This window comes from Myotis myotis, unplaced genomic scaffold (genome assembly GCF_014108235.1).
Source record: "Myotis myotis isolate mMyoMyo1 unplaced genomic scaffold, mMyoMyo1.p scaffold_m19_p_2, whole genome shotgun sequence".
Lineage (NCBI taxonomy): Eukaryota > Metazoa > Chordata > Mammalia > Chiroptera > Vespertilionidae > Myotis > Myotis myotis.
Window position 1 is genome coordinate 135,112,393 of NW_023416324.1, and position 26,138 is coordinate 135,138,530.

The following is a 26,138-nucleotide window of genomic DNA, read 5'->3' on the forward strand; positions in this document are numbered from 1 at the left end:
GCAGAAACCTTTTAGGAAAACTAACTATCTCATTTCTAGGTCTAGATGGCTGAGGCCCCTACCCATCATATTGATGATATCAGGAGCCAGCAAAATGAAAAAGGAAAATAGTCCTGGCCAGTTTGGTTCAATGATTAGAGCATCGGCCTGTGGACCAAGGGGGACTGCAGGTTCAATTCCTGGTCAAGGACGTGCACCTGGGTTGCAGGATCCCCTCCCTGGTGTGTGACGGAAGCAACTGATTGATATGTCTCTCTCATATCTGTTTCTGTCTCTCTGTCTCTCTCCTTCCCTCCCTTCCACTCTCTCTAAAAATCAATGGAAAAAATATCCTCAGGTGAGGATTAACCAAAAAAAAAAAAAGGAAAATATATAACACTTCTTATATCTCAAACCCAATACACAGTCATGTAGATTATGACTAATGTTATGCCACTCTGACACCGTCTATATAACAGATCTCACTGAGGAGTTCCCTGTCCTCATTAAGGCCATTCCCTACACAAACACTCTTTTTTAAAAAGATTACTTCATGGTGGCCAAGACATGGAAGGAACCAAAGTATTCTTCAAAGATGATTGGATAAAGAAGATGTGGTACATATATAAAATGGGAAACTACTCAGCCATAAGAAAAGGTGAAATACTTCCATTTGTAACATGGATGTATCTTGAGAATATCATGCTAAGTAAGATAAGTCAGACAGAAAAAGTCAAGAATTATTTTATTACTATGAAAATTCATGCACTGGAGGGGGGGGTCCCTCAGCCCAGCCTGCCCCCTCTCACAGTCTGGGAGCCCTCAGGGGCAGGAGGTGACCTGGTGATCAGGAGAAGGCGACGCCCCCCCATCACACCTCTGCTGCTGCCACTTCCGGCAGTGCAGACCTCAGCCGGCCCTGATTACCTGAGCCTCGGGCGGCCCTGGGTGGCTGGGCAGCCAACATCCAAGGCTTGCCTGTGCCTTGGGCTGGCCCTGGGAGGCTGGGGGGCTGAGGGGACTGGGGAACTCTGGAGGCAGGCACACAGCAAGGCTGGGTGTGCGACCCCCCCCATATCCTATATAATAAAGAGGTAATATGCAAATTAACTCTCATGCCCTCACAAGATGGCTGCCTACGACCAGGCCAGCAGGGGGTTTAGTGAGGGACGACTGAACAGGAGACTGCATGGGGCAACCAGACCATCAGGGGGGTAGTTAGGGGTCAACCAGACCAGCGGTGTGGGGTGCAGTTAGGGGTGACCAGGCCAGCAGGGGGGCAGTTAGGGGAAATCAGGCTGGCAGGGGGGGCAGTTAGGGGTGATCAGGCTGGCAGGCTGAGGCAGTGAGGGGCGATCAGGCCAGCAAGGGGGGGGCAGTTAGGGGCGACCAGACAGGCAGGCAGGTGAGCAATTAGGAGCCAGCAGTCCAGGATTGTGAGAGGGATGTCCAACTGCTGGTTTAGGCCCGATCCCCAGGATCCGGCCTAAACCAGCAGTCAGACATCCCCCAAAGGGGGTCCCGGATTGGAGAGCATGCAGGCTGGGCTGAAGGGACCCCCCCCTCCTGTGCACAAATTTTGAATTTTGTGCACCAGGCCTCTAGTATATTATAAGCATAATCTCATAAAAAGGATTCTTTGGTATTTCACATATAACACATATGGCAGTGTTTGACATCTAGTAGAACTTCAGTTAGTATTTTTCAATAAATAATATTATACTGAGGTTTGAAAGACTCAGATGAGTGTAAAAGATTACTGATAAAACTTTAAGAAAAGGCTGGAAGAGTTAAAGGATTTAAGTATGGAAAAATAGTGAGAAGGAACACTGAGGGAACATGCTCACCTACTCCTTGGGACCAACTTGGTTTATGCAGAGTCTTAGTGACAAATAAGAGATTGTGTAGGTCTTTTTATCAGCTTTTCAGAAGACACTTGTGCTTAATAAAGTTAGTCTCAATAAAAATCTAGTCACCATTTCTTATGTCCTTTTTCTCTTCCAAATAATGCTTTTATCCCATGAAATTGGCAAGGCTCTAATAGAAACCTTTCTCCTGCCTCCAGTTTCCCTTTCTCTTCCTCTTCTTCCAAACTTTCTTTTCACCCTAAATTTATGGTCATTTATTTTCAACCTGTGAGAAACAGATACTTAGGGATTGTCAAAGGTAATGAATGGTAATTTTATCTACATACCAAGCATAGTATGAAGACTGAAGGACTGAGTACATGAATATACATGTATTGTTATAACTTATACTTATGTTAATATTCCTTTTTAATTATTTGAAAATGGTGAAGTAATTATTAAGATGTAATCAAAACCTTCACATAATTTAAAATGTTTGATTATTACATATTTTCAATCCCCAAATTTAGAAAAATAGAATTGCCATATTAGATTCTAGACTATCTTCACTCCTAAAGACTCCTTTCTTACTGGACTTAATCAGATGTTATTAACCATAGGTTCTTTATGGTTCCCATCAGAAGAAAGAGCTCAAACTAATATAAAAGACCAATAAGTGTTTATTGATGAAGTTTTCAAGTTAGCACTATTAATTCACTGTCCTATACATGTACATTTGTTTTTAATTGCTTTTCTCTAGGGCCACCTTCAGCTCCTAGGAATGTGGTTTTTAACATCAATGAAACAGCCCTTATTTTGGAATGGAGCCCACCAAGTGACACAGGAGGGAGAAAAGATCTCACATACAGTGTAATCTGTAAGAAATGTGGCTTAGACACCAGCCAGTGTGAGGACTGTGGTGGAGGACTCCGCTTCATCCCAAGACATACTGGCCTGATCAACAATTCCGTGATAGTTCTTGACTTTGTGTCTCACGTGAATTATACCTTTGAAATAGAAGCCATGAATGGAGTTTCTGAGTTGAGTTTTTCTCCCAAGCCATTCACAGCCATTACAGTGACCACAGATCAAGACGGTAAGTGCCACTGCTCTTCTCTCAAAACAGATCCATAATTCCCTTCTGATGCATAACAGTCTTGGTGGACCTATATTTACTAAAGTGCAATTGTATTCTCTATACATTACAGAGGCGATTTTCTGGTTGTTGTTTCTTGTTGTTTCCTAAGGTGCAGAAAGATATTTTTGATGTTTCTTCTTAGTAGTATGTTAATTAGATTCATAAATGTATAAACAACAGTGCTTCTCTCTGTTGTTTATACATTTATGTTGTTTATATAATCCTATATAATCCAATATATCTTAATGTGTCAGTTCATATCACTAATGAATGTTAGACATAAAAAATATTAAATGAATAGAAGTTGTGTGGCCCCAGTTATGCTGCCATCCCTTTTCCATATCAAATAAAGCAAATAGTAAGAATTTATGTTAATTGTAATTTATACCTATATAGTGAAAAGATTTTAGTCAACATACTTAACCTACTTAACTCTGAAAATAAATAGAAAACAATCCAGAATATGTCCAAATGCTGCTATTTAGGTACAGTTTATAAAAAGTAGTTAAACTATATATTTTTTTAAAAATACAGTTGCTTTCAGTTAAATGTTCTCTTTATAACGCTATAGATTTTTACCACAATGAAGTTAGGTGCAAATGCTCTTTTATATAAGTGTCTATTCTCTTTAATTCTTCCATAATAATAATATATTGCAGAATAATAAAGGAAAAGCTTCAGAGATTTTAAAAATTCCCTTTGAAAAGCATTCATAAATTATGTGGATACACAAATGATTCTCTTATGGAAGAATGCATTGTTGCATATGAATATACATATGAAACAAATTTATAAAGATAAAACCATGTTCATACACTGTATTTATTCTTCTAGGTCTGTTATAACAGATGCCATAGACTAGGGGCTTGAACAACAGAAATTTATTTTCTCACAGTTCTGGAAACTAGAAGTCTGAGATCAAGGTGTCAGCAGGGTTGAACTCATTCTGAAGCCTGTCTCCTTGGCTTGTGGATAGCCATTTTCTCCCTGTGTCTTCACATGGTCTTTACTCTGTGTGTGTCTGTATCCTAGTCTCTTCTTCTTATAAGGTTATTGTCGTATTGGATAAAAGCCTACAATGTGATTTTATTTTACCTTCATTACCTCTTTAAAAACCCTGTCTCCAAATATGGTCACATTCTGAGGTACCAAGGTTAGGACTGAAACTTGAATTTTGGGAGGATGCAGTTGAGACCATAGCATGCACTTAAAGCAATATATATTGATATTTTAAATAAAAGTACATTGAAAGTGTTTGAATATAGCTAAGCAATTAAAAGACAATTGATACAAGCTCCTGGATTAACTTTAAGGACACAGTGGTGAGTATGAAAGCCAATCTCAAAAGTTGGCATACTGTAGGATTCACTTGTATAGCATTCTTGAAATAACACAATTGGAGAATTTATTAGTGCCTGGGGACTAGTGATTAGTAGAGAGATGTGAATCTATAATTATTGGGGGAAGGGGTTTAAAAAGCATTGCTAAACCTATAAAATGTGCAGGAAGAAATTTTAATATTCTACTAAAACGTATTTGAAATGATTGACTATTTTATTCAAAATATTATCTATAAGTTCACATTGCTGATGTCTTCAGAAATGCATCGAATAAATAAAGCAAAGACAGATAGTATCACACAATCACCATCTTTGCCTTTACTATGCAATTTTCCCCTTTATTTAACAAATAGCTCTACATCATAGAAGTTGCTTTACAGTTGTTCAAAATGGAATTCCTATTTCTTCTTTCCCATAATATCAACAAAATCTTGCCAAATGTACCTTCAGGATAAAACAGATTAGGATCTTCTGTTCCTCTCTGCTTTAGCAGATTATTTCTAAGGCTCTTTTGCTGCTACCTAATAAAAAAAATACATCCCAGCATAACTATTCTTAACTCTAGTGTATAAATAATTGTGTTAGTATAAAAACAATATATCTACAAATAAAATGTGTATGTTAATATGCATCATAATTTCATACAAACATATAGCAGCCTTTCATTCTGGGATTAGAAGAAAGTTTACTTAATGTACTTTTCCACTTAGCAAAAGATAGAATATAAATTATCACTTCAAAAATTAGGGAATTCATTAAAAGTGTATTGCTGTAAAAACAGAAGGTATATTAAGCATGGAATAAGTTATAATATCTATATATTGAGACTATACACTTTAAAAGGATAATATTGTTAAGCAATCTTCCCTAATAAATTTATCTTGAAGAATGTTAAGGAGCGATTATTCCTAATGTAATTTGACTATTTTAAGGTATGATTAGTAATAAAAAAGATCAACATATTTTTAAATTTTATTTGGAAAATGTATAAAAGTCCAAAATTGAACTAAAATATTGCCACGCATAATTAAATATTATGACAAGCCTTACATGCCTGAGTGACAATCTCCATGTCATAATTTTTTAGAGAAACCAAGAAGCCCCTATCTCTTTGTGTCTGAAGTTCTGACATTAGAGACTCACATCTTGAAAAAATGCAAATGCTCCAGGCAACGATAACATTATGAAACAATTCATCTGTGGATGTATCAGTTGTTCTTTTTATATCAAAAGAGGCCAGATCCTAGTTGGGTAAAAGAGGAGCTTATAGAAACTGGAATGTTCAAGAACCAAACTTCAACTGTTGTCATAGTATACCAGCCTTGAAGAGATAATACTTTTATAGCTACAGGTACAGGAAGGTTTTTCTGATTATTTCACTTGGTTATCTTTGGAAATTCTCTTTGAAGTGCATGAGAGGCATTTTTTTCAAAGTTATTTGATAACACATTACAATTTTATTAGACTGGAGGGACCACAGTAAATGATTTGTTTCATTATCTATAGGTTACATATTATTGTTTTTATACTAAAAAGCAATATGTGCTATTCATACACCTTTAATTTGTTCAACAGATGAACAATGGTGAGTGAGTCCTTATAAACCTTAACCTCTGGTGGGGAGGCAGATAATACATAAGTAACTTGACAATTATGTAATTAGTACTGTGGTTAAGTCCTACGAAGGAGAGAAGCTCAGGATATTTGAACAGCACATATTCTCCAGGTCCGGAGGATAAGGGCTGCTCTTTCTGAGGAAACAACATCTAAATTAAGTTCTGTGCTAAGAGATGACTAGAAGGTGACTAGGAAAAATGAGGCTGGAAGAAGGGAAAGAATTTTAAGTAGAAGGAACCAAGGAAAGGTTGAGCAGTTGGGGGATGAAGCATTGACAACTAATGTATCAAGAGCATGTAAGTAGTTCGTCTATTGCAGAGGTACAGAAGGATTTGAGGAAGGAACTGGAGATTTAAATCAAACTTTGGAGAAATTAATGGGTGTCTGCAAATTAGCCAAGACAAGTTAGAGAGTCAGCATTTATCAGAAAATCCTGGTATATTATCAGGGCCACAAGTAAGGAAAAGAAAATCGGCATCATAATAATATTGTTCATGAGATGACCCTCATATGAGTAAGGAAATAAAATATTATAGACCAAAATATGTAGACAGTTGTGTGAATTATGCTTTCACTGCTCAATATATGCAGTGTGAAGGATGAGGATAAAGAGGAAGTTTACCCTGAATTACCTCTTCATCCATGTAATCATTTCTCATATTTAAGAAATATTAAGGAAACTACATTAAACAACCTTGACTTAATTGTTTATTATCTGTTTACAATAAAACAAATGTAAAAAAACGTTTGCCAAATCACTTAGAACCACTTAGCTGTAGTTGTGTGAAACATTCCTTGATTATTCTGATTCTAGTTGGATAAATAAGATTTTAGATTTAAGACTGTGACTCTCATAATTAGAAATCTTTGCAATAAACCTTAATTAACTGACTCCTATAACCCCTAAGAGCTATATTTGTAACCTTCTATTTTCTTAGTTTATTTAAATAGTCTTTCAAGGTGTTTCATTTAGAGATCAAAACAAGAAAGCAACAAATAGAAAATACTGGATTTTAATCTTCAGTTCATGATAGGAAAACTAAGGTGTGTAGTTCAATAAAAGGGATTATTCTGGCCAGAGACAGTAAGGGAAACGTTAATCATGGAGAGTCACCCTGAGACAAATTTTGTTTGTAGATATTCTGACATGTGCAAAAACCTTTAGGGGCCATGTTCAGAGTAAGAGACATGCTGAATTACAAACCAATTCTGCTGATGTTTGCTAAAGGGTCTTTAAAGTAATTATTGTCTGAAGCAGATTGTCCAATTCATTGGCTTCTTAAAATATGCACTCAGCACTCCAATCTGTGCAATTGGGTGATTATTCTGTATAGGTCTTGCCTTAGGCTCACGTTTTGATTGCACATTTCACATATTTGCTCATGAATTAATTGAACTGACACTGAAATAGATGAAAATCAAAAAAGTATTCATATATTTATAAATGTAATATGTATATTTAATTTACAGTTCACTGCCTTTAGGTAATACAGTCTATTTCAAATGCCAACATTTTGTACATTGCTGGAGTAGGTAACTAGGGACACTGTAAACATACATGCATCTTTATATATGTATTTTAATATATTTTATTTCTGGATATTTCTCACAGTCTGCATTGTGTTTTCAAAATTTTGACAGCAAATATTTTGTTTTCTAAAATCTGTGCATCTATTCAAAGTAAAAAAAAAAATGTATAAAAGTTTTAAATGCTCACCAAAATACACTGAATATAAGCCAGTGGCATGATAAGTTGAAGAAGGCAATAACCATAATTTAAAGTAGCAGATACGCTGTACTATTTGTATTTTTTATATCTCTTAAACATAAGAAAATTGCATGTTTAAAAACTACAGACAACCTACATTGAAGAGCAAAATTTTCCTGTCTCCACAAGAAAAGTCGTTACTCTTCTGAAAGGTGCACTGAATATTTTATTTATGGACGATAATTGAAATGTCAGTTAGTTAATCATAACTAAATAACTTTATGTTCCATCCAAATATTAAATTGTAATAGAGTCTAGATGACTGTAAACTTTGTTTTTACTCCTGAGAAACATTAAATTACTTCAAATCTGCTGTCATTTTGTGGCATGCATCTTTTGAATAAATGAATGATATGGAAAAGTCCCTTAGACCTTAACAATTAATTCTCTTAGGTTTAAGTACAGAATTTGAACTGCTCCAATTGGTCAAGTACATAAATCGAACTACTCCCAGTCAGTTATGTACAATAGTGCTCATGGTTCTCTCCCTCACTGGACCATAATTGTATTTCATAATAGTTTGCTTTCCTAACCGATATGTAAGTTTCTTGATAGCAAGAATGATGTATTATTTGACTAAGAATATCCTCAACCTACATTGTCTATAACTTAATATATCTCTGTCAATTGCATGAGCAGAAATTGGAGATGGTTTGAGTTCATCTTTTATTTGTTAATTTATTAACTCATTCAAAAATATTTATTGAAGTTTGCTATCTGTCTGGAATTTTTTATGTGCTAGGTTATAGCAAAAAAAAAGGAGAAAAATAAATATTTGGTTAGCAGTGTCTCTGTCTTCATGGACATTATATTTTAATGTTGAATAATGATATGTCCCATGAAGAAAAATTAAGCAAAAAGTAAAAGATTTGGAAGTAATGAGAAAATGGGCAATTTTACACAGGAGAACAAAAATCACCTTTCTTGATAATATAATAATACTAGAGGCCCAGTGCACGAATTTTTGCACCAGTGGGGGGTCCTTTGGCGTGGTTGGCGATCAGGGCCTTCTCACCCAGTCCTGATCGCAGCCGGCTGGCTAGAGGGAGGGACCATGGGAGGTTGGTGTTGGAGTGCACTGACCACCAGGGGCAGCTCCTGTGTTGAGTGTCAGCCCCCTGGTGGTCAGTGCACATCATAGTGTCCAGTTGACTGGTCGTTCAGTTAACCTTTCATAACGGTCGCATAGGCTTTTATATATAGAGATATAGATAATACAGTGGGGCCTTGACTTACGAGTGTCCCGACTAACGGGTTTTTTGAGATACCAGCTGTCTCTCGGCCGATTTTTTGCATTGAGTTGACAGAGTAATTTGAGTTAATGAGCTCAGTCTCGGAATGAATTAAACTCGTAAGTCAAGGCCCCACTGTACTTGAACAGATCATAAATAAAAGAGAAAACTTTGTAAATATATAAAAGAAGACTACTCCAGGCAGTGGGAATAAAAAAAGGGAAAAGCTTGCCCTAGCTGGTTTAGCTCACTGGATAGCGTGTCGGCCTGTGGACTGAAGGGTCCGGTTTCGATTCCAGCCAAGGACACCCGCCCAGGTTGCAGGCTCGCGCCCCAGTAAGAGGCGTGCAGGAGGCAGCCTTTCAATGATTCTCATCATTGATGTTTCTATCTCTCTCTCTCCTGCTCTCTTCCTCTCTGAAATCAATAAAAAAATATTTTTTTTAAAAAAAAGGGAAAAGCTTTCAATTTAACTAGAAATTTGTCTAGAAAGTAATAAGAAAATATTACTGCATATATATTCTTTAGCATGTACTAAGTTTCATGTTCACTAAATCCTCGGGTGCTATACTTACAGAATTTGCAACAAAAGGTTTTAATAAAAACACTAAACTTCTTTAATAGCAAGCATGTCTTTTCTTATTGATCATATATTGTTACGAAATTTGTTTAATCCTAAACCTGATTTTAAGCTATTGGCCTTTAGTCATCAGCTGTTTCTCTGAGGAATTCTCATTTGCACATTTTGCAGGAAAGGTAACTATTTTCTTTAGTATAAAATAATAAGATCTTATTGTACAATGCTTCTACTACTACATAAACAATCTTAATGAAAAATAGTAAAATGATTTATTAAATATCTTAAATTCTGTAAAGTCTGGTAGCAGTGAAAATAAGTGTAAATGTTCATATTTTATATAATCTATATCACATGATATAAGGCTCTACTTTATAGTTAGATGAATATCTAGGAAATTTGTTTGCCTATTTTCATTGTTCTTTTTGTTGAAAATGGAAGCCAATTTAATTTCATTAACTACTTCTGCCTATAAAAGGAATCAATTGATTTGGGTAGCTGATTCATATGTTGTTACTATTAAACACCAGGGTTTTTAAAAATTATTTTCTAAAAGCCTCTTTTACTTTAAAGAAAAATTAGTAAGAGTTGAAAACACAATGTGTAAGACTAAAACAAAAAGATTTTGAATGTTGACAGATTATTCAGGTAATTGTTAAAATATGAAATGTCTTCAAACTTAGAAAAAACTGCAGTTCATGAAGATTGAGACTAATTGCTGACCTTTTCATCAGACAAATTCCATATAGCATCTTTAGATTAAATTGCTTTTTCTTCTCCCATATATTCCTCAGCACTTTTCTATTTTGTTTGGATTCTTTAAAGTCATTTCCAGCTACATAATTTCTGATGTCCAGTGAAAAATGAAACTGCAAAAACCTTTGTTCAAAAAGAAGGAAAAAAAGACCATGAAATAAATGTACTAAAATATAAAGTTTTCTCCTTCTGAAATTTCTCTCTGAATTTGTCATTATGCTTTTTTTTTTAATACATATATTTTATTGATTTTTTACAGAGAGGAAGGGAGAGAGATAGAGAGTTAGAAACATCGATGAGAGAGAAACATCGATCAGCTGCCTCCTGCACATCTCCCACTGGGGATGTGCCCGCAACCCAGGTACATGCCCTTTACCGGAATCGAACCTGGGACCTTTCAGTACACAGGCCGACACTCTATCCACTGAGCCAAACCGGTTTCGGCCATTATGCTTTTTAATTGCCATTTAATGTCCTTCTAAGTGAAGAAAAACTGAATTTCAAATTATTAGCATAAACTTTACCATTCATCTTCATATTGTTTTAATGATACTTGTAAATGTAAGCATATTTAACTCATACTCAGAGTCATGGAAATCACAGGATTTATTTTCTGTTGTCCTACCCCCACCCCATCCCCAGTCCCCAAGGTTATCTCAAGAAAACCAGAATAGATAAATGTAAGCCAGACCCAGAAAGGGTAGAAAGAGGAAGAAAGGTTGTCCCCCCAGGCACTAAGCCAACTGGAGAGCACTCTCTCTGCACCCTGATACTTGTAAGGAGAATGAAGATACTCCCAGGTCTCCAGGGCCTTCCAAACCCACAGTGGAAGGGAGAACCCCAAGAGTCTTTAAACCTCCTAACCACAAATGTTGGCTACTTGCGTGTGGTGGGAGAGAAGTTTGCCACTCCTAAAATGTGGCCTCTGCAGCCCTGGCCAGTATTTCTCATTGGTTAGAGCATCAGACTGCACACCTAAGGGTCAATTCCCGATCAAGGGCGTGTGCCTGGGTTGTGGGTTTGCTCCCGCACCTGTGGGAGGCAACCAATCAATGTGTCTCTCTCACATTGATGTTTCTCTCTTTTTTTCCCTCCCTTCCACTCTCTCTGAAAAGTAATGGAAAAAACATGAGCTTAAAGATAAAATCATTAAGAACTTCAATATGGCAGTAGCTGAGCATTAATTCCTAAGCAGGGTCAGGAAGCTGTGCAGTTGTGAAGTCACACACTCATCAAGCCGGCTATGAAAACATTTTACAAAATAGTAATGTCATTGTTTTTCCCACTTATTTCTGTTTCTTAACAAACAAATACAGTCTGTGACCATTGATGTGCCAACTATTGTGCTGTATGCCATGTAGTGAAAATAAAATGCATGGGTGAGTGTTTGAGACGTGGTGCTTACTATGGAGCAGCCAACAGTCATTCCTTCTCGAAGATTTAGAAGTGAGAGCTTGCCTAATTAAATAAGACTTACTTAGGTATTGTTACTGGAGAAAGTAGTGGGCCACATTTCCCCAACAGTGGGTGTGAGATGGCTCTTGTGATATCTTCAGAAAATGAATTTTCTAAGATTCACATGGGAGAATGAATAGTTTTTATTGGCATGGACTTACATTCTTCAGGTTGTCAAGTTTCATGCCCCATAACCCAGTCCTGAAAAAGATGCACCTGGGGACTCAGCAAAGGCAGAAGTAGGGCCAGTGTCCAAAGTGTTGGTTCCATGTTGCAGCCAGGTATGGCTCAGTATTTAGGCTAATTACAGTCCATCAGCCCATTGTGTGGGTCCCACTTGGCCAGTGAGCCACATGAGAGAATGCAGGATCCCAAGAGAGCCAGAGGATAAAAATCAAGAGCCAAGAGGCATGCTCCTTTGTTCAGAAGTTTAAATATTCATATTTCATGCCTTTGTAGTGGCCACACCTATTCTGGCCAATTACCTGTTCCCAAGTGTGATTGACAGATAAGCACCTTCCCACATCTCTCAGACCTTCCTGGGTATGCCTCTAAACTGCCTTTGTCCAGTCCCTTCTCCCTTTGATCAGTGGGGAACAGACCTGGAGAATGCTAAATGCAGTTTCTGACAAAGCTGTATAAATGGCCTGCCTATGTTATCTAGTCTTTCCTTTACTCCTTTCCTGTTAAATAATAATCAGATTCTTACAACAATATATGATATGATTCAATATACATTTTCAAGAACTGAATGCCTGATATATTACTGAGTACACAAGTCCTAAAAATACATATAAAGTAGTGATTAAATATTGATATGATAGGCAATGAATGTTAATATTTCATTTATCTAGTTTTATAAAAGAGACCCTAGTTGTCTGACCACACATTTATCCTTTAAGGCAGTAGCAAAATTTTTAGTAATAAAGATTAAAAAACAAAAATTGAACTATAGTTTCCTAATTTGCCTAGTACTATCCTAATTATTTTGATATTATAAGAGATCTCTGCATAGATTTCATAGCTATTGATACCTTTGTGCTCTGCTAAGTTATCAGTAGCTATATCCTCCCTTTCCTTATCTCTACCAGGCTCTCACTCCAACCCAGGTCTTCACCTTAATATTGTCTGTGAGCATGCATATATGCATATGAAATCTTTGGTTAATCTCTTCCTGCCCTCTCCGCCCTCCTTCTTTCTGAGATTCATCAGTGTGTTCCATACCTCCATGTCTCTGGACCTATTTGGTTCACCAGTTTATTTTGTAATCATATTCTATATTTCTTAAGTAATCTTTTATAAAGCATGTAAATAACATCAAAAATGATAAATATATCTATCTGAGTATAAATTCCCTTTCATTTTGTCTTTAAAAACTTATTTTAGCCTAGTGGTGTGGTTCAGTGGTTAAGCATCAACTTATGAACTGGGAAGTCACAGTTGGATTCCTGGTCAGGGAACATGCCCAGGTTGCAGACTCAATCCCAAGTAGGGGGCATGCAGGAGACAGCTGATAATGATTCTCTCATTATTGATGTTTCTATCTCTCTCTTCCTTTCCCTTCCTCTCTGAAATCAAGAAAAAAATATTTTTTTAAAAAAAATGTATTTTACTCTTCTGCTGAATCACTAAATGTCTAAGATATGTGCTACATTTTATTTTAAATTAAAGCCCTGGTGCATGAATAATTACATGGGTAAGGTCTGGCCGGCCCACCCCGATTAGGGCCAGTTGGGCTGGGCTGGCCAGGGGTAGGGTTGTGGGCAGTTGGAGGGCTGGCCCCATCCCCAATCAGGGTGGGGGGCAATTGGGAGAGAGGCCGACAGGAGAGAGGGGGCATGGGTGGTTGGCCAGCCAGCCCTGTCCCCTGGTCGAAATCTTGGTTGAACTCCTGGTCAAGGGGACAATTTGCATATTAGCCTTCTATTATATAGGATACTCACGTAAATGAATTCCCTCAATTTTTTACTTTTTATATAAATAGTGTATGATTGACTATATTCTATGTATGAATTTAGATTATATTTGCATAAGTTTATTTGAAAGTTATGTCCTATCACATAATTTTAAAATTTAAAACTTTGTATTCCTTTTCATAAAGATAAATGTGTTAGGCAATTGTAGATATGACTTACACATTCAGATTTCTAGAAATAGGGAATAAGTTCCTACAAATGTTTATTGCACTACACAGTTTTGAATATTTAAAATGTTAAAAAGCCCTAGCAGGTTTTGCTCAATGGTTGGAGCATTGGCCTGCAGACTGAAGGGTCCCAAATTTGATTCTGTTCAAGGGCACATACATAGGTTGCAGGATCCTCCCTGACAGAGGCCACCATCAGGGCACATGCATGAGGCATCCAATCAATGTATTTCTCTCACATTGATATTTCTCTCTGTCATTCCCTCTCTCTAAAATTCAATGGAAAAATATCCTTGATGAGGATAAATTAATGAATGAATTAATTAAAATGTTCAACTGCTGTTTTTATTTTTTTCATTCAAATGTTTCTTAGTTTTTATTAATTCTTTATTGTTTAAAGAATTACATATAGTATTACATATGTCTCCTTTTTTCCTCATTGCCCTATCCCCAGCCACCCCCAACATCCCAGCTCATGCTCTCACCGCCCCTAACCAATGTCTGTGTCCATTGGGTATGCTTATATGCATGCATACAAGTCCTTTGGGTGATCTTTTACCACCTCCCCCTGCCTTCCCTCTGAGGTATGACAGTCTTTTCGATGCATCTATGTCTCTGGCTCTATTTTTGCTCATCAGTTTATGTTGTTCATTAAATTCCACAAATGAGTGAGATCATATGATATTTATATTTCTCTGACTGGCCTATTTCATCTAGTATAATGCTCTCCATATCCATCCATGCTGTTGCGAATGCTAAGAGTTCTTTCTTTTTTACAGCAGCATAGAATTTTGTATCTTGCTACATTGCCGAATTCATTTATTAAATCTAGTAGTTTTTTGATGGAGTCTTTAGGGTTTTATATGTATAGTATCATGTCATCTGTGAATAATGACAGTTATACTTCTTTTCTAATTTGGATGCTTTTTATTTCTTCTTCTGTCTGATCAGTATGGCTAGAACTGCCAGTACTGTCTCGAACAGGTATGGTGAAAGTGGGCATCCCTGTCTTGTTCCTGTTCTTAGGGGAAATGGTTTTAGTTTTTGACCATTGAGTATGATGTTGGCTGTAGGTTTGTCATATAAGGCTTTTATTATGTTGAAGTATGACCCCTCTATTCCCACTTTGCTGAGGGTTTTTATCAAGAAAGAATGTTGGATTTTTTAAATGCTTTTTCTGCATCAATTGATATGATTATGTGATTTTTATCTCTCAATTTGCTTTTGTGATGTATCACATTTATTGATTTGTGGATATTGTACCACCCTTGCATACCAGAATAAATCCAACTTGGTCATGGTATACATTATCTCTAATGTAATGCTGGATCCAGTTTGCTAGAATTTTCTTGAGGATTTGTGCACCTATGTGTATCAGAGATATTGGTCTTTAATTCTCCTTTATTGTAGTGTCTTTATCTGGTTTTGGGATTAGGGTAATGCTGGCTTCATAGAAAGAACATGGAAGTGTTCCTTCCTCTTGAATGTTTTGGAATCATCTGAGGAGGATAGGTTTTAGTTCTTCATTGAATCTTTGGTAAGTCTCCCCTGTGAAGCAGTCTGTTCCAGGGCTTTGTTTGCTGGACGTTTTTTGATGACTGCTTCAATTTCCTCCATAGTTATCGGCCTATTCAAACTTCTTTATTCTTCCTGATTGAGTTTTGGAAGGTCGTATTTTTCTGGAAATATGTCCATTTCTTCCAGGTTGACCTGATTTTTTAATAGAGTTGTTGATAGTATTTTTTTATAATTCTTTGTATTTCTGTGGGGTCTGTTGTTATTTCGTCTCTTTCATTTATGATATTGTTTATTTGGGTCCTTCTCTTTGCTTCTTGGTGAGTCTGGCTAGAGCAGTGGTTCTCAACCTTCTGGCCCTTTAAATACAGTTCCTCATGTTGTGACCCAACCATAAAATTATTTTCATTGCTACTTCATAACTGTAATGTTGCTACTGTTATGAATCGTAATGTAAATATCTGATATGCAGGATGGTCTTAGGCAACCCCTGTGAAAGGGTCGTTCGACCGCCAAAGGGGTCATGACCAACAGGTTGAGAACCGCTGGGCTAGAGCTTCATCAATCTTGTTTATCCTTCCAAAGAACCAACTCTTGGTTTCATTAATCTTTTGTATTGTTTTCAGTTTTGTTTTGTTTTTTGTTTTGACTCTATATCATTTCTGCTTTGATCTTGCATATTTACTTCCTTCTGTTTGCTCTGGGCTTTTCTTGTTGCTCTCTTTCTAAATCTTTAAGTTGTACAGTTAGATCATTTGTTACATGTTATTCTTATTTTTTGAAGTAGGCTTGTAGTGCTAGGAACTTCCCTCTCAGGACTGCTTTCACTGTGTCCCATAGATTTTGGATTGTCATTTGTTTCTAGGATGCTTTTAATTTCTCCTTTGATCTCTTTGGTAACCTAATCATTGTTCAATAGCATGCTATTTAGCCACCAAGAGTTTGAATTTTTGTGATTATTTTTATTGCAGTTGATTTCTAATATTATGCCATTGTGATCTGAGAAGATTATTGATATAATTTCAGTCTTCTTGAATTTGAAGAGACTTTGCCTGTGTCCCAATATGTGGTCTCTCTTTGAATATGTCCCCTGTGCACTTGAGAATAATGTATATTCTGTAACTTTGTGGTGAAATGTTCTGAAGATGTTGATTAAGTTCATCTGATCTAGTGAGTCATGTAGGATTGCTGTCTCTTTGCTGGCTTTTTTGTCTAGAGGATTTTTTCCAGTGATGTTAATGGGCTGGTAAATTTCCCTTACGATTGTGTTGCTGTCAATCTCTCCTGTGACATACTCCAAAAGTTTTTTTTATGTATTATTGTGCTCCTACATTGGGTGCATGTATATTTACCAGAGTTATATTTTCTTGTTGTATGGATCCCTTTATTATTATGACTAGTGGCCCAGTGCATGAATTCGTGCACCTTGAAAGGAACTGTGGGCCGAGAGTCTGTAATGGGCACAGGGGCACATCTCAGTCCACCTTCTGTGCCCTCATCGGGCACCTCCCACCACAGGCCCTGTCCCCTGTCTGCTGGCAGCCCCACTCCCACCCCTGTTCTCACATGTGCTGATGGCACAGAGCGATTGGGGCCGGTGCCAGCAGTGAGTGCGAGCGAGGCTGGCACCGTCAGTATGTGCGAGCAGTGGCTGCTGCCCCGATCACCCCTCAGGAGCAGGGCAAGGTGAAGAAGCCCTCAGGTGCAAATGGGGCTGGCAGCCACTGCTCGCACCCACTGATGGTGCTGAGCAATCTGAACAGGTGCCAGGCGCCAGCAGCAAGTGTGGCAGTGGCTCTAGCACTGGCTGTGGGTGTGAGTGGTGGCTTTGGCGCTGGCAGCAGGTGCAAGTGGGGCCAGCACTGGCAGCAGGTGCGAGTGCCTTGTGGGACCACAGCATGCGGGAGCAAAGAATTTTCAGTAACCACCAGAGGCTCGCCCCAATGTCAGTGACCAGCACCACACGTTGGTCTGGTGCTTCCACTGACCTGCTCCACCATCCCACTGCAGCTGACATCCACCATGTTCCATGCTCTGCCACCTGCTGCTGACACCCACCATGTTCTGCACATTCTTCCTGTTGGTCAGGGCATGTTATAGCGACCAGTTGTTTCATTGTTTGGTTGTTCGGTTGTTCAGTTGTTACGCCGTTCAGTCTATTTGTATTTTAGGGTTTGATATAAATAGAAATGGCCTTCCTTATCTCTTATTATAGCCTTCACTTTGGTGTCTATTTTGTCAGATACAAGTATTGCTACCCCAGCTTTTTTTTCATTTTCATTTGCCTGAAAAATATTTTTCCATCCCTTCACTTTCAGTCTATCTGTCCCTTGTTCTGAGGTGGGTCTCTTGTAGACACCATATGTATGGGTCATTCAGCCACTCTATGTCTTTTGATTGGAGGATTTTGTCCATTTACGTTTAAGGTTATTATTGATAGGTACTTGTTTGTAGCCATTTTTATTCTTCATGCCTCTGTTCCTTATTCCCTTTCTATTACTTCTTTTTACAACAGGTTCTTTAGCATTTCTTGCATTGCTGACTTGGTAGTGATAAACTCCCTCAGCCTTTTTTTGTGTGCGAAGCTCCTGATTTCCCCTTCAATTTTGAATGATATCCTTGCTGGATAGAGTATTTTTTGATTCAGTCCCTTGCTTTGCATCACTTTGCATACTTCATTCCATTCCCTTCTGCCCTGATGTGTTTCTGTTGAGAAATCATTTGATAATCTAATTGGAAATCCTTTGTAGGTAACTTTCTGTCTCTTTCTTAGAGCCTTTAAGATTCTCTCTTTGTTGTTAACCTTTGCCATTGTAATTATGATGTGTCTTGGTGTGGGTCTTTTTGGGTTTATCTTGATTGGGACTATCTGTGCTTGTGTGACTTTTTCTTCACCAAATCAGGGAAGAAGTTTTCTGTCATTATTTTTCAAATAGGTTTTCTAATCCTTGCTTCTCTTCTTGTCCTTCTGGCACCCCTATTATATGTATGTTACTTTTTTTACATGTTGTCCCAAAGTTCCCTTAGACTCTCCTCTTGCTTCCTATTTTTTTTTGTTTAATTCTATTCAGATTGGGTGTGCTTTTTACTGAACTATCCTCTAATTCACTAATTTGGTCATATGCTTTTTTTAGTGTACTGTTGAAACCTTCCATTGTGTTTTTTGTAGCTATATCACTTTTTATATCATCTCAATTCTTACATAAGTTGTTGATTTTCTCATCCATCCAGTTTATGAACTGTATGACCCTAACGCTGAATTCTTTTTCTGGCATATTGTATTTCTCCGTTTCATATAGTTCCTTTTCTGGCAGTTCCTCCTTTTCTTTCCTTTGGGGGTTTTGCCTTGTCTCCTAATTTTTGCTGTCTCTTTCTGGCCCTGGGCTCTGTGCTTGAGTCCAAGGGGTTGAAGGCCCAGCAGTCCAATGGTCCTGGACTCACTAGCCCTGGGGGCTGGATCTGCCATGAGTTTCACACCTTTTTTGTCTCTGCTCTGTGTTGTGCCCCCTTTTCCCACAGTTCTGATCCCTCTGTTACCCATTTTTCGGGGTTGGTGGGGCTGGGTGCACAGTTCCTCTGGTGTATGACTCTCTGTGAGGGCCCAGAGCCCTCTGACATGCAATTCACTGTACGGCCCCAGCTCCTAAGGCAGGATGGTGCCCTACATCCCTCTGGCAGTGCACTTGCAGTGTGGTCCTGTGACCTGTGGCCTGGCACACCAGATCACAGCAGTAGCTCTGACCTGTGCTGGGGGTAGGGTGCATGTTGGGTGACAGCTCTGTCTGTTTTGGGTGCAGAGTGTGCATAGAACAAAGGTTCTGTCTGCGCCAGGGTCATAGCACACACTGGGTTGCAGGTCTGTCTGTGCCCGGGGCAGGGTGCACACCAGCCAAAGGCTGTCTCTTTGCTAGTGGCAGAGCACCCACCGGCCCAAGGATCTGTCTCTGCCAGGGGTGTAGCACACACTGGACTGCGTCTCTGTCTGTGACAGGGGCTGGTTGTGCACCAGCCAGAGGGTTTGTCTGTGCTGGTTGCAGGGGCACTCTGTCTGTGCTGGGGGTGGGGCACTCCCCAGCCAAGGGCTCTGTCTGGGTGGAGGGTGTAACACGCACCCAGCTACAGTTCTGTATTGGAATCAGGGATGGAGTGGGAAGTGTGGTGCCCGTGGCTTGCACTCACAGCATGGGGACCTGAAGCATAGGATCCTGGGCCACTAGGTGTGGGCTCTGGCTAGGTGGCACAGCTCAGGAGGTCTGTCTTGTGTGCACTCACTGCAGACGTCTGGGACCCACGTTGTGGTACCGTGCTGCTCACTGCCAGAGTATGGTGGTGGTTCCATGTGGGTTATGGCTGGCAAGTGGCTCCCTGCACAGGCCCATGGGTGCTGTCTGAGGTCAGTCTGGATGTTTGTGTGGCAGCACCCCTGGCCTCCCTTGCTCCCCTCTACAAGATGGCGCAGGTTCCTCGCCAAAGCTGAGCCAGCCTGTGGTAGCAGGGTCTTCCCATCTAGGAGAGCCCGGTCTGTTAGTCCCTGGGACTCCTGAGATATCTATCTATCCCTCACTCACCCACACACATACCACATGCCCCTCTCAATACTTTACTCTGTCACACTTCTCACTCCCTGCAGTCCTGTTGGCCACCATATTGGATATCCTCAACTGCTGTTTTTATTTAGCTGTTTTACAAAATGTGAGATACTTGTATTAAAGCAGAACAATTAAACACTTTTAAATACTACTTATTTATATACTTAAACTATAACTGACATGCAAATTTACTAAAAGTGTTAGTTCAACCATTTGCATGGTATTAACTGAACTGCTGCCAGCTTATGTTAGTTTTACATGTATAAGGTATTAATTTTCAGATGCCTAAAAGAAGGTATACTTTACAAATCATCAGGCAGGATTATAAATAAATGTTATTTTTATCCCATTTCAAAAATCTCTGTGAAAGATTTTCAATACTCTTGTATCTTTTAAATGACCCTTTTAGGATGGCCTTCCATATATTTCACCTATAATATTCCTTCTGCCTGTGGAAATGTTAGACTTTTTAAGAAGAAACTAGAAAAAAATAAATTGTGCTTTCTATTTAATAAAACTACTTATTTCTATTTAATAAAATGGTTTATAAGGATGGTCTCTTGTAAATATTGTGCACAAAATTTATTGATACTTTAGAAGTAAATGTTAGATACTGTTAACCTATGGGAAAATAATTGATTTCTTTTTTAGAAATAAAATTTAAAAAATAAATTGTTAATATAACATGTATTTTATTCTAATTTTCTCAATGAAAAAGAATCTACAATGATAGATGAAATACAAATAGTAACCAAATTGCATTAGTATTTTGATAGATCTTTTCTTAGGATACATCCTTGATATATCCTCTTTCTTTATTCATGTAGAATGAACGTTTTAATGACATTTCAAGGCAAAAATCCTCATTCATGTGCTATGCTCTAAAACTAAATATTAGCTAAATTGTCCTCTACGCATGTTTCTTTTTTGTTTTTTTTCATTTCTCTAATTAATTTCAATTTCATTCTCTACTTCCACAGATTTTCCTATTTCCCTTCTGGTAGCTCAAAGTCAGAGGAGGGAATGAAGTCATATACCTGTGACTTTTAAAGTCAAGGTGTCAAAGCTCCATAGGCAGAATATGGGGAAAATTATCCTTTACTTGACATAAATTTGGCCAATAAGGATTGATTTTGGAGGAAAACAATATTTTAGAGTCAGAGGGGGCTAAAATTATTGTTTTCTATTTATTAGATAGCTAAGAAGAATAAATATGTTTAAGATTTAAAACAGCTAAGCAAAAATTCAGATTCTACACTGTCTAAAGTTAACGCATAAACATGGCAAACAGATGGTATCGCTATACTAGATTTTGCATAAGAAGCCCTTTATTTTCAAATTCTTGCTATTTAAGAAATTGCGTTTCTCATGATTTCATTTCTTCACTGAAGTTTTGCTTAACTTTATGTGGAAAAGTTTTCTTAGAGAGTATGACAGGAGGTTTTTGTAATACTTTCTAGAAATTCAGTGCATTTTGTTTGTATATTTAAAATGTCATCTGTTGCTAGGATAATGAAGGTGTTACATAAATGCAAATGTAATGCTGTTTCATTTGGATAAGACATTTAAAAAATGGATTCTCATCCAAGAATATCCCCTTAAAATATAAAAAGTATATTTTATCAAACTCAAAGATAAAAACAGCTTCTTTGGATAAGGACACATATGTAATAACTTAATCAATAAAGAAATTTTTAAAAAATCAGCTTCTAATCAAAAGAACAGAAGAGATAGCCTCAAAAAAAGTTCTTAATATGCAGATTTAACATAGAATAAAAGTACATCTAATATCAATGGGAAATGTATACATTATTGAATAAAATTTGTTGAGGAAAATTTTTTTAAAACTAGGGGCCCAATGCACAAATTCGTGCACCTTGAAAAGAACTGTGGGTTGTGAGGCTGCGGTGGGCACAGGGGCAGGTCTCGGCCCATCCTCCCAGCTTCCGCCCGGCCCCTCCTGCCGCGACCCCCGGTCCTCTGTGTGCTGGCAGCCCCGCTCCTGCTCGCTGACAGCGCGGAGCAAATGGGGCCAGTGCCAGCAGCGGGTGCGAGTGGTGGCTGCTGCCCCAATTGCCCCTCAGGAGCAGGGGGAGGTAGAGAAGCCCTTAGGGGCGACTGGGGCCGGCAGCCGCTGCTTGCTCTCGCTGACGGTGCTGAGTGATCGGGACCGGTGCTGGGCACCACCAGTGGGTGCAAGCGTGGAGCATGGGAACAAAGAATTTTTAGTAACACCAGAGGCTCACCCCAATGACAGCAACCAGTGCCCCTACTTGGTCTGGCACACCCACTCACCTGCTCCACCATTCTGCATTTCAATTATATGTTTATTTATTTCTATTGGATTTTTTTACTGAATTTATTGGGGTGACATTGGTTAATAAAATTATATAGGTTTCAAGTATACAATTCTACAGTATATCATCTGTATATTGTGTTGTGTGTTTACCACCCCAAGTAAGGTTTCCTTCCATCTGTTGGATCTTTGATAAATGTTTATATCCCAAGGCCAAATATCCAAACATATCACCTTTCACATAAAATCTATGTATTAAATATTTACTAAATAAATTTGTGAATTAAGTGCATGGATATACATACCTCCGTACACACATATCCACAAACACACACACACACGTATATGCACACGTCTACCATATTTAAAGTGAATCTTTTAAAAAGCTTTAAAGGCATGATACTTTTGTCCCTTAGTAGCAAAGTGCTTACTAAGAACAGCAACAGTGAGCATTCTATTTATAGACACATCGTCCTGGAATAGATCTACAGAAGGCATAGTGTTCAGTTGTGTAAACCTTAGCAGGATTGCCCTGAAAATATACAGGAGAGATTATTGTCCATTTGGTTTTATGGATCTCTAGGGCCCAAATTTCATATTTTAGCCTGCTATTTACCATCTGCATAGCCATGAATTTATAGCTCATGATGCCATTCTTTCTTTTTTTTCTCTCTTGAAATATCCAGTAGTTTAATTATATAGAGAGACAGAAAACAGCTGGTCAGAATCTGATCAACTCTGAGTTCTGGTCCCTAAACTGCTACTATCCAGCTATGTAAATTCAGGCAAGTAATTTAATCTTTCTTCTGGATCTCAAATTCTTCATTTGCAAAGTGAGTAGATTACATTGGATAACACGATGAGCATTCTAATATTAAATAATCACTTTGACCTGAGCACTCTATGCACACAGTCTTTTCATATTTAAAAACAGTTTTCTTTAGAAATACAAAGACTTGCTGTTATAAAAATAAGAAAATAATAGTTTACAGATATGAAATACTCTTTTGACACTTTCATTATCAATGTCACCCCACTAAATTCAATAAAAAATATATCTCCCCTAAAATGTATTGTAACTTTCCATGCATACAGAAACTACTTTAGGCGATACAGTAATATTTTTTTGAGTTTTAAAATGAATTTATTATAGAATATTATTAGGAAGGCAACGACATTTGATTTGTAATTTAAAAAAAGTCTGTTTCTTCATGCTGTAGAATAAATGTAATGTAAGAGGCTACAGAGTTACAAGCATCTTGCTACGGGATTCTCTGATAGTATAGCACAGTGTAGTCATTTCTGCAATGCTAGAATAAATAAAGTCTCTTATTTTTGAAAGTTTGCCTTAGTGACCTCCAGTTGTGCAATTGTTTTTAGAAGGTAAAGTAGAAGTATCTCAGTAATATTTTCTCCCATATTCAAGTCCACATCTTTTTTATTTTCAGTAAAATGTATTATATTAACAAAATGTATTATATTAAAAATCTGATTATATAAAATAGAAACAATGTTTATTGTTTGCACAAAATGATAAGACTGCCCCTCCTCTTTTTTTTCACACCCAGCTCTCTGTCACTTTCGAACTTCTCTCTCTCTCTCTCTCTACTCTCTATTGTTTATCACTTATTTTGATTTTATGTTTATTTCCCCAGATTGTTCCTAAGTCACTTTCTTCAAAATGATTTGAGTTTGTTATTTATTCCATCATCTAATTTTGTTTTGTAATAAATGCCAAATATAATTTGGTCTTTCAAGAATAGACTTTAAACCCCATGAGGTCTGGACTTTTTCACTGTATTTTATTGGTTAGTTTACTCTATCTCCATAGCCTTGAAGAAGCTTCTCAGTAAATATTTGTCTAACAAATAAATGCATGAGCAAACATTTATTAAGCCATAGTGTATGATCAGTACTCTATTTCATCACATAGTACAGTTAAGAAAGGAAGAAGCTAGTGTGACATCCTCAAAGCCGTTACTTACCCTAATTGGAGAGACAAGGTTAGCAGGCTTAAAATGGCTAGCAAGGAATAAGGGGAAGCATATTTCTAAGCTAAGGGCTTGTAACTGAGCTGGAATACTTCCTCGAGGAGCTTGACCATAAAGGAGGGATGGCATTTGTATTGGTCATACATATTGAGCATTGAGATTCTGAAGCCATGTAAAAGGAACACATTTTCACCATCTGTTTATGGCAGAGTTGTAAACAAACAAAAAAAAAGCCTAATTCTTCATGTATGTATCTGAAGAAATCTTCACTAAATTAAGATTTACACCACAAAGGCAGACTTTGGTAAGAAATTTACAGAATATACTCATTTAATTTAGAAGATAATTTTGCATGCAATAGTATGGATTAGGTTTTAGTAGTAATATTACGCTTCCTCAAATATGAGCAATGCTGGATAGAGTGTTGAATATGAAAGATGAAATTTGTCAGAGAGAGAAGCTTACTATTAGAGGGAGGCTTCTTTTAAGGAAGCAGGCTTAGCAAAAATAATTTCCATCTGGTAGCACATTTACACGACACTGTTACAAGATGCATAGCTTTGGTAGTGATTTACAAATAGCCATTACAGTGGCACACTTGTCTTCCCACAGCAACATCTCTGAGCACTAAGCACTTTTTGGTCAAGCCTCTAGGATTTAACTGCAGGGTGTACAGTTTTAAAACCATTTTTCATCGATCTGAGCTGTTGAGTTCTTAACTGTAGCTTATTTTCACTTTGATTTTGAAATCCATAAATGCCAGTCACAGCATTTAGGAACTAAAATCATTGGCACAGGAATTTAAATGAAGAGTGATAAATCAGGCTGCCAATGGCTACTGCCTCAGCCAGATGCAAACACCACAACCACAGTTTTTAATAGCCTTGTGTGCCTAATTTCGAATTAAGTGTGACAAATTAAGCAGGAAGTTAATTACTGTCTTGAAACAAATAGTCTGATGTTGATTGGAAACGGCATCATAAAGCTGTGTTTTACCTTAACAGAATATTCCAAGGAAATACTAGAAAATAAAGAGCTACAAATAATGATTAGTTCAGGTAAAAAAAAAAAAAAAGAAGAAGAAGAAGGAGGAGGAGGAGGAGGGTGAGGGGGAGGGGGAGGGGAGGGGGAGGGGGAGGGGGAGGAGGTCGGGGGGTGTATTATGAATCTGGTTAGATGAGTCCAGGTATATCAAAACGGGTCTTTCTCTGAGAATAGCTTTACTATTCTAAAGGCAGGAAGTGAATTCACAGATGCATCAGAATCTTGGTACCCACATAGTGGATGCAAAAGGGGGAGACTCAGATACATTTACCTCTGCCACTGCTGACTAGAATTAGAACACCTGTCTACTCTTCTCATAGCAGAAGTGCTAAAAGGAGCTTAAAGTGAATATGACCTTAAAAACTCAAAGATGTTATAAATCACACAATTTTTTACTAGTCCTTCATTTATTTTTCTGCACCTGCACTTCATGGTCCTTATTGTCTTTAGAGATTTATTGGACAGCAGCTTCTTTTTTAAATGACTTCCCACTTGACTTAATGATTTTTCATAGTGTTTGAGGAAGTCTCAAGAGCAGATCTGTTCTTTGCAGTTTGAGTGAATTTTAGAGTGAGATAATTCCATATTCACGAAATGTGATGCGGTTACAAATGGCTTCCTTTGTCAGACACTGTTCTTAGCACTTATAATAAATCATAAAATAAATTAGCACAATAGGTATTATTATAAGTGTTTTCCAGAAGAGGATACTGACACACTGAGAGACTAAGCAAAAAGTCAGTATCACCAGTGAAGATGGGACAAACCAGAATTTGTCACCAGGCAGTCTGGGACCATTAGGACACACTGCCTTTTGAAACCTGGGCCTGGAGAGAGCAACAGAAGTTATA

General features: G+C 37.8%; 1 protein-coding gene across 1 annotated transcript in view; it reads left to right on the forward strand.

Annotated features, from left to right (window-relative positions):
- EPHA6 (EPH receptor A6) overlaps window positions 1–26,138 on the forward strand; it is a 955,281-nt gene that overhangs the window by 431,867 nt on the left and 497,276 nt on the right. The window contains exon 5 of the mRNA XM_036349135.1: window positions 2,587–2,922. Coding sequence (XP_036205028.1) covers window positions 2,587–2,922 — 336 coding nt within the window. The remainder of the gene's footprint in view (window positions 1–2,586; window positions 2,923–26,138) is intronic.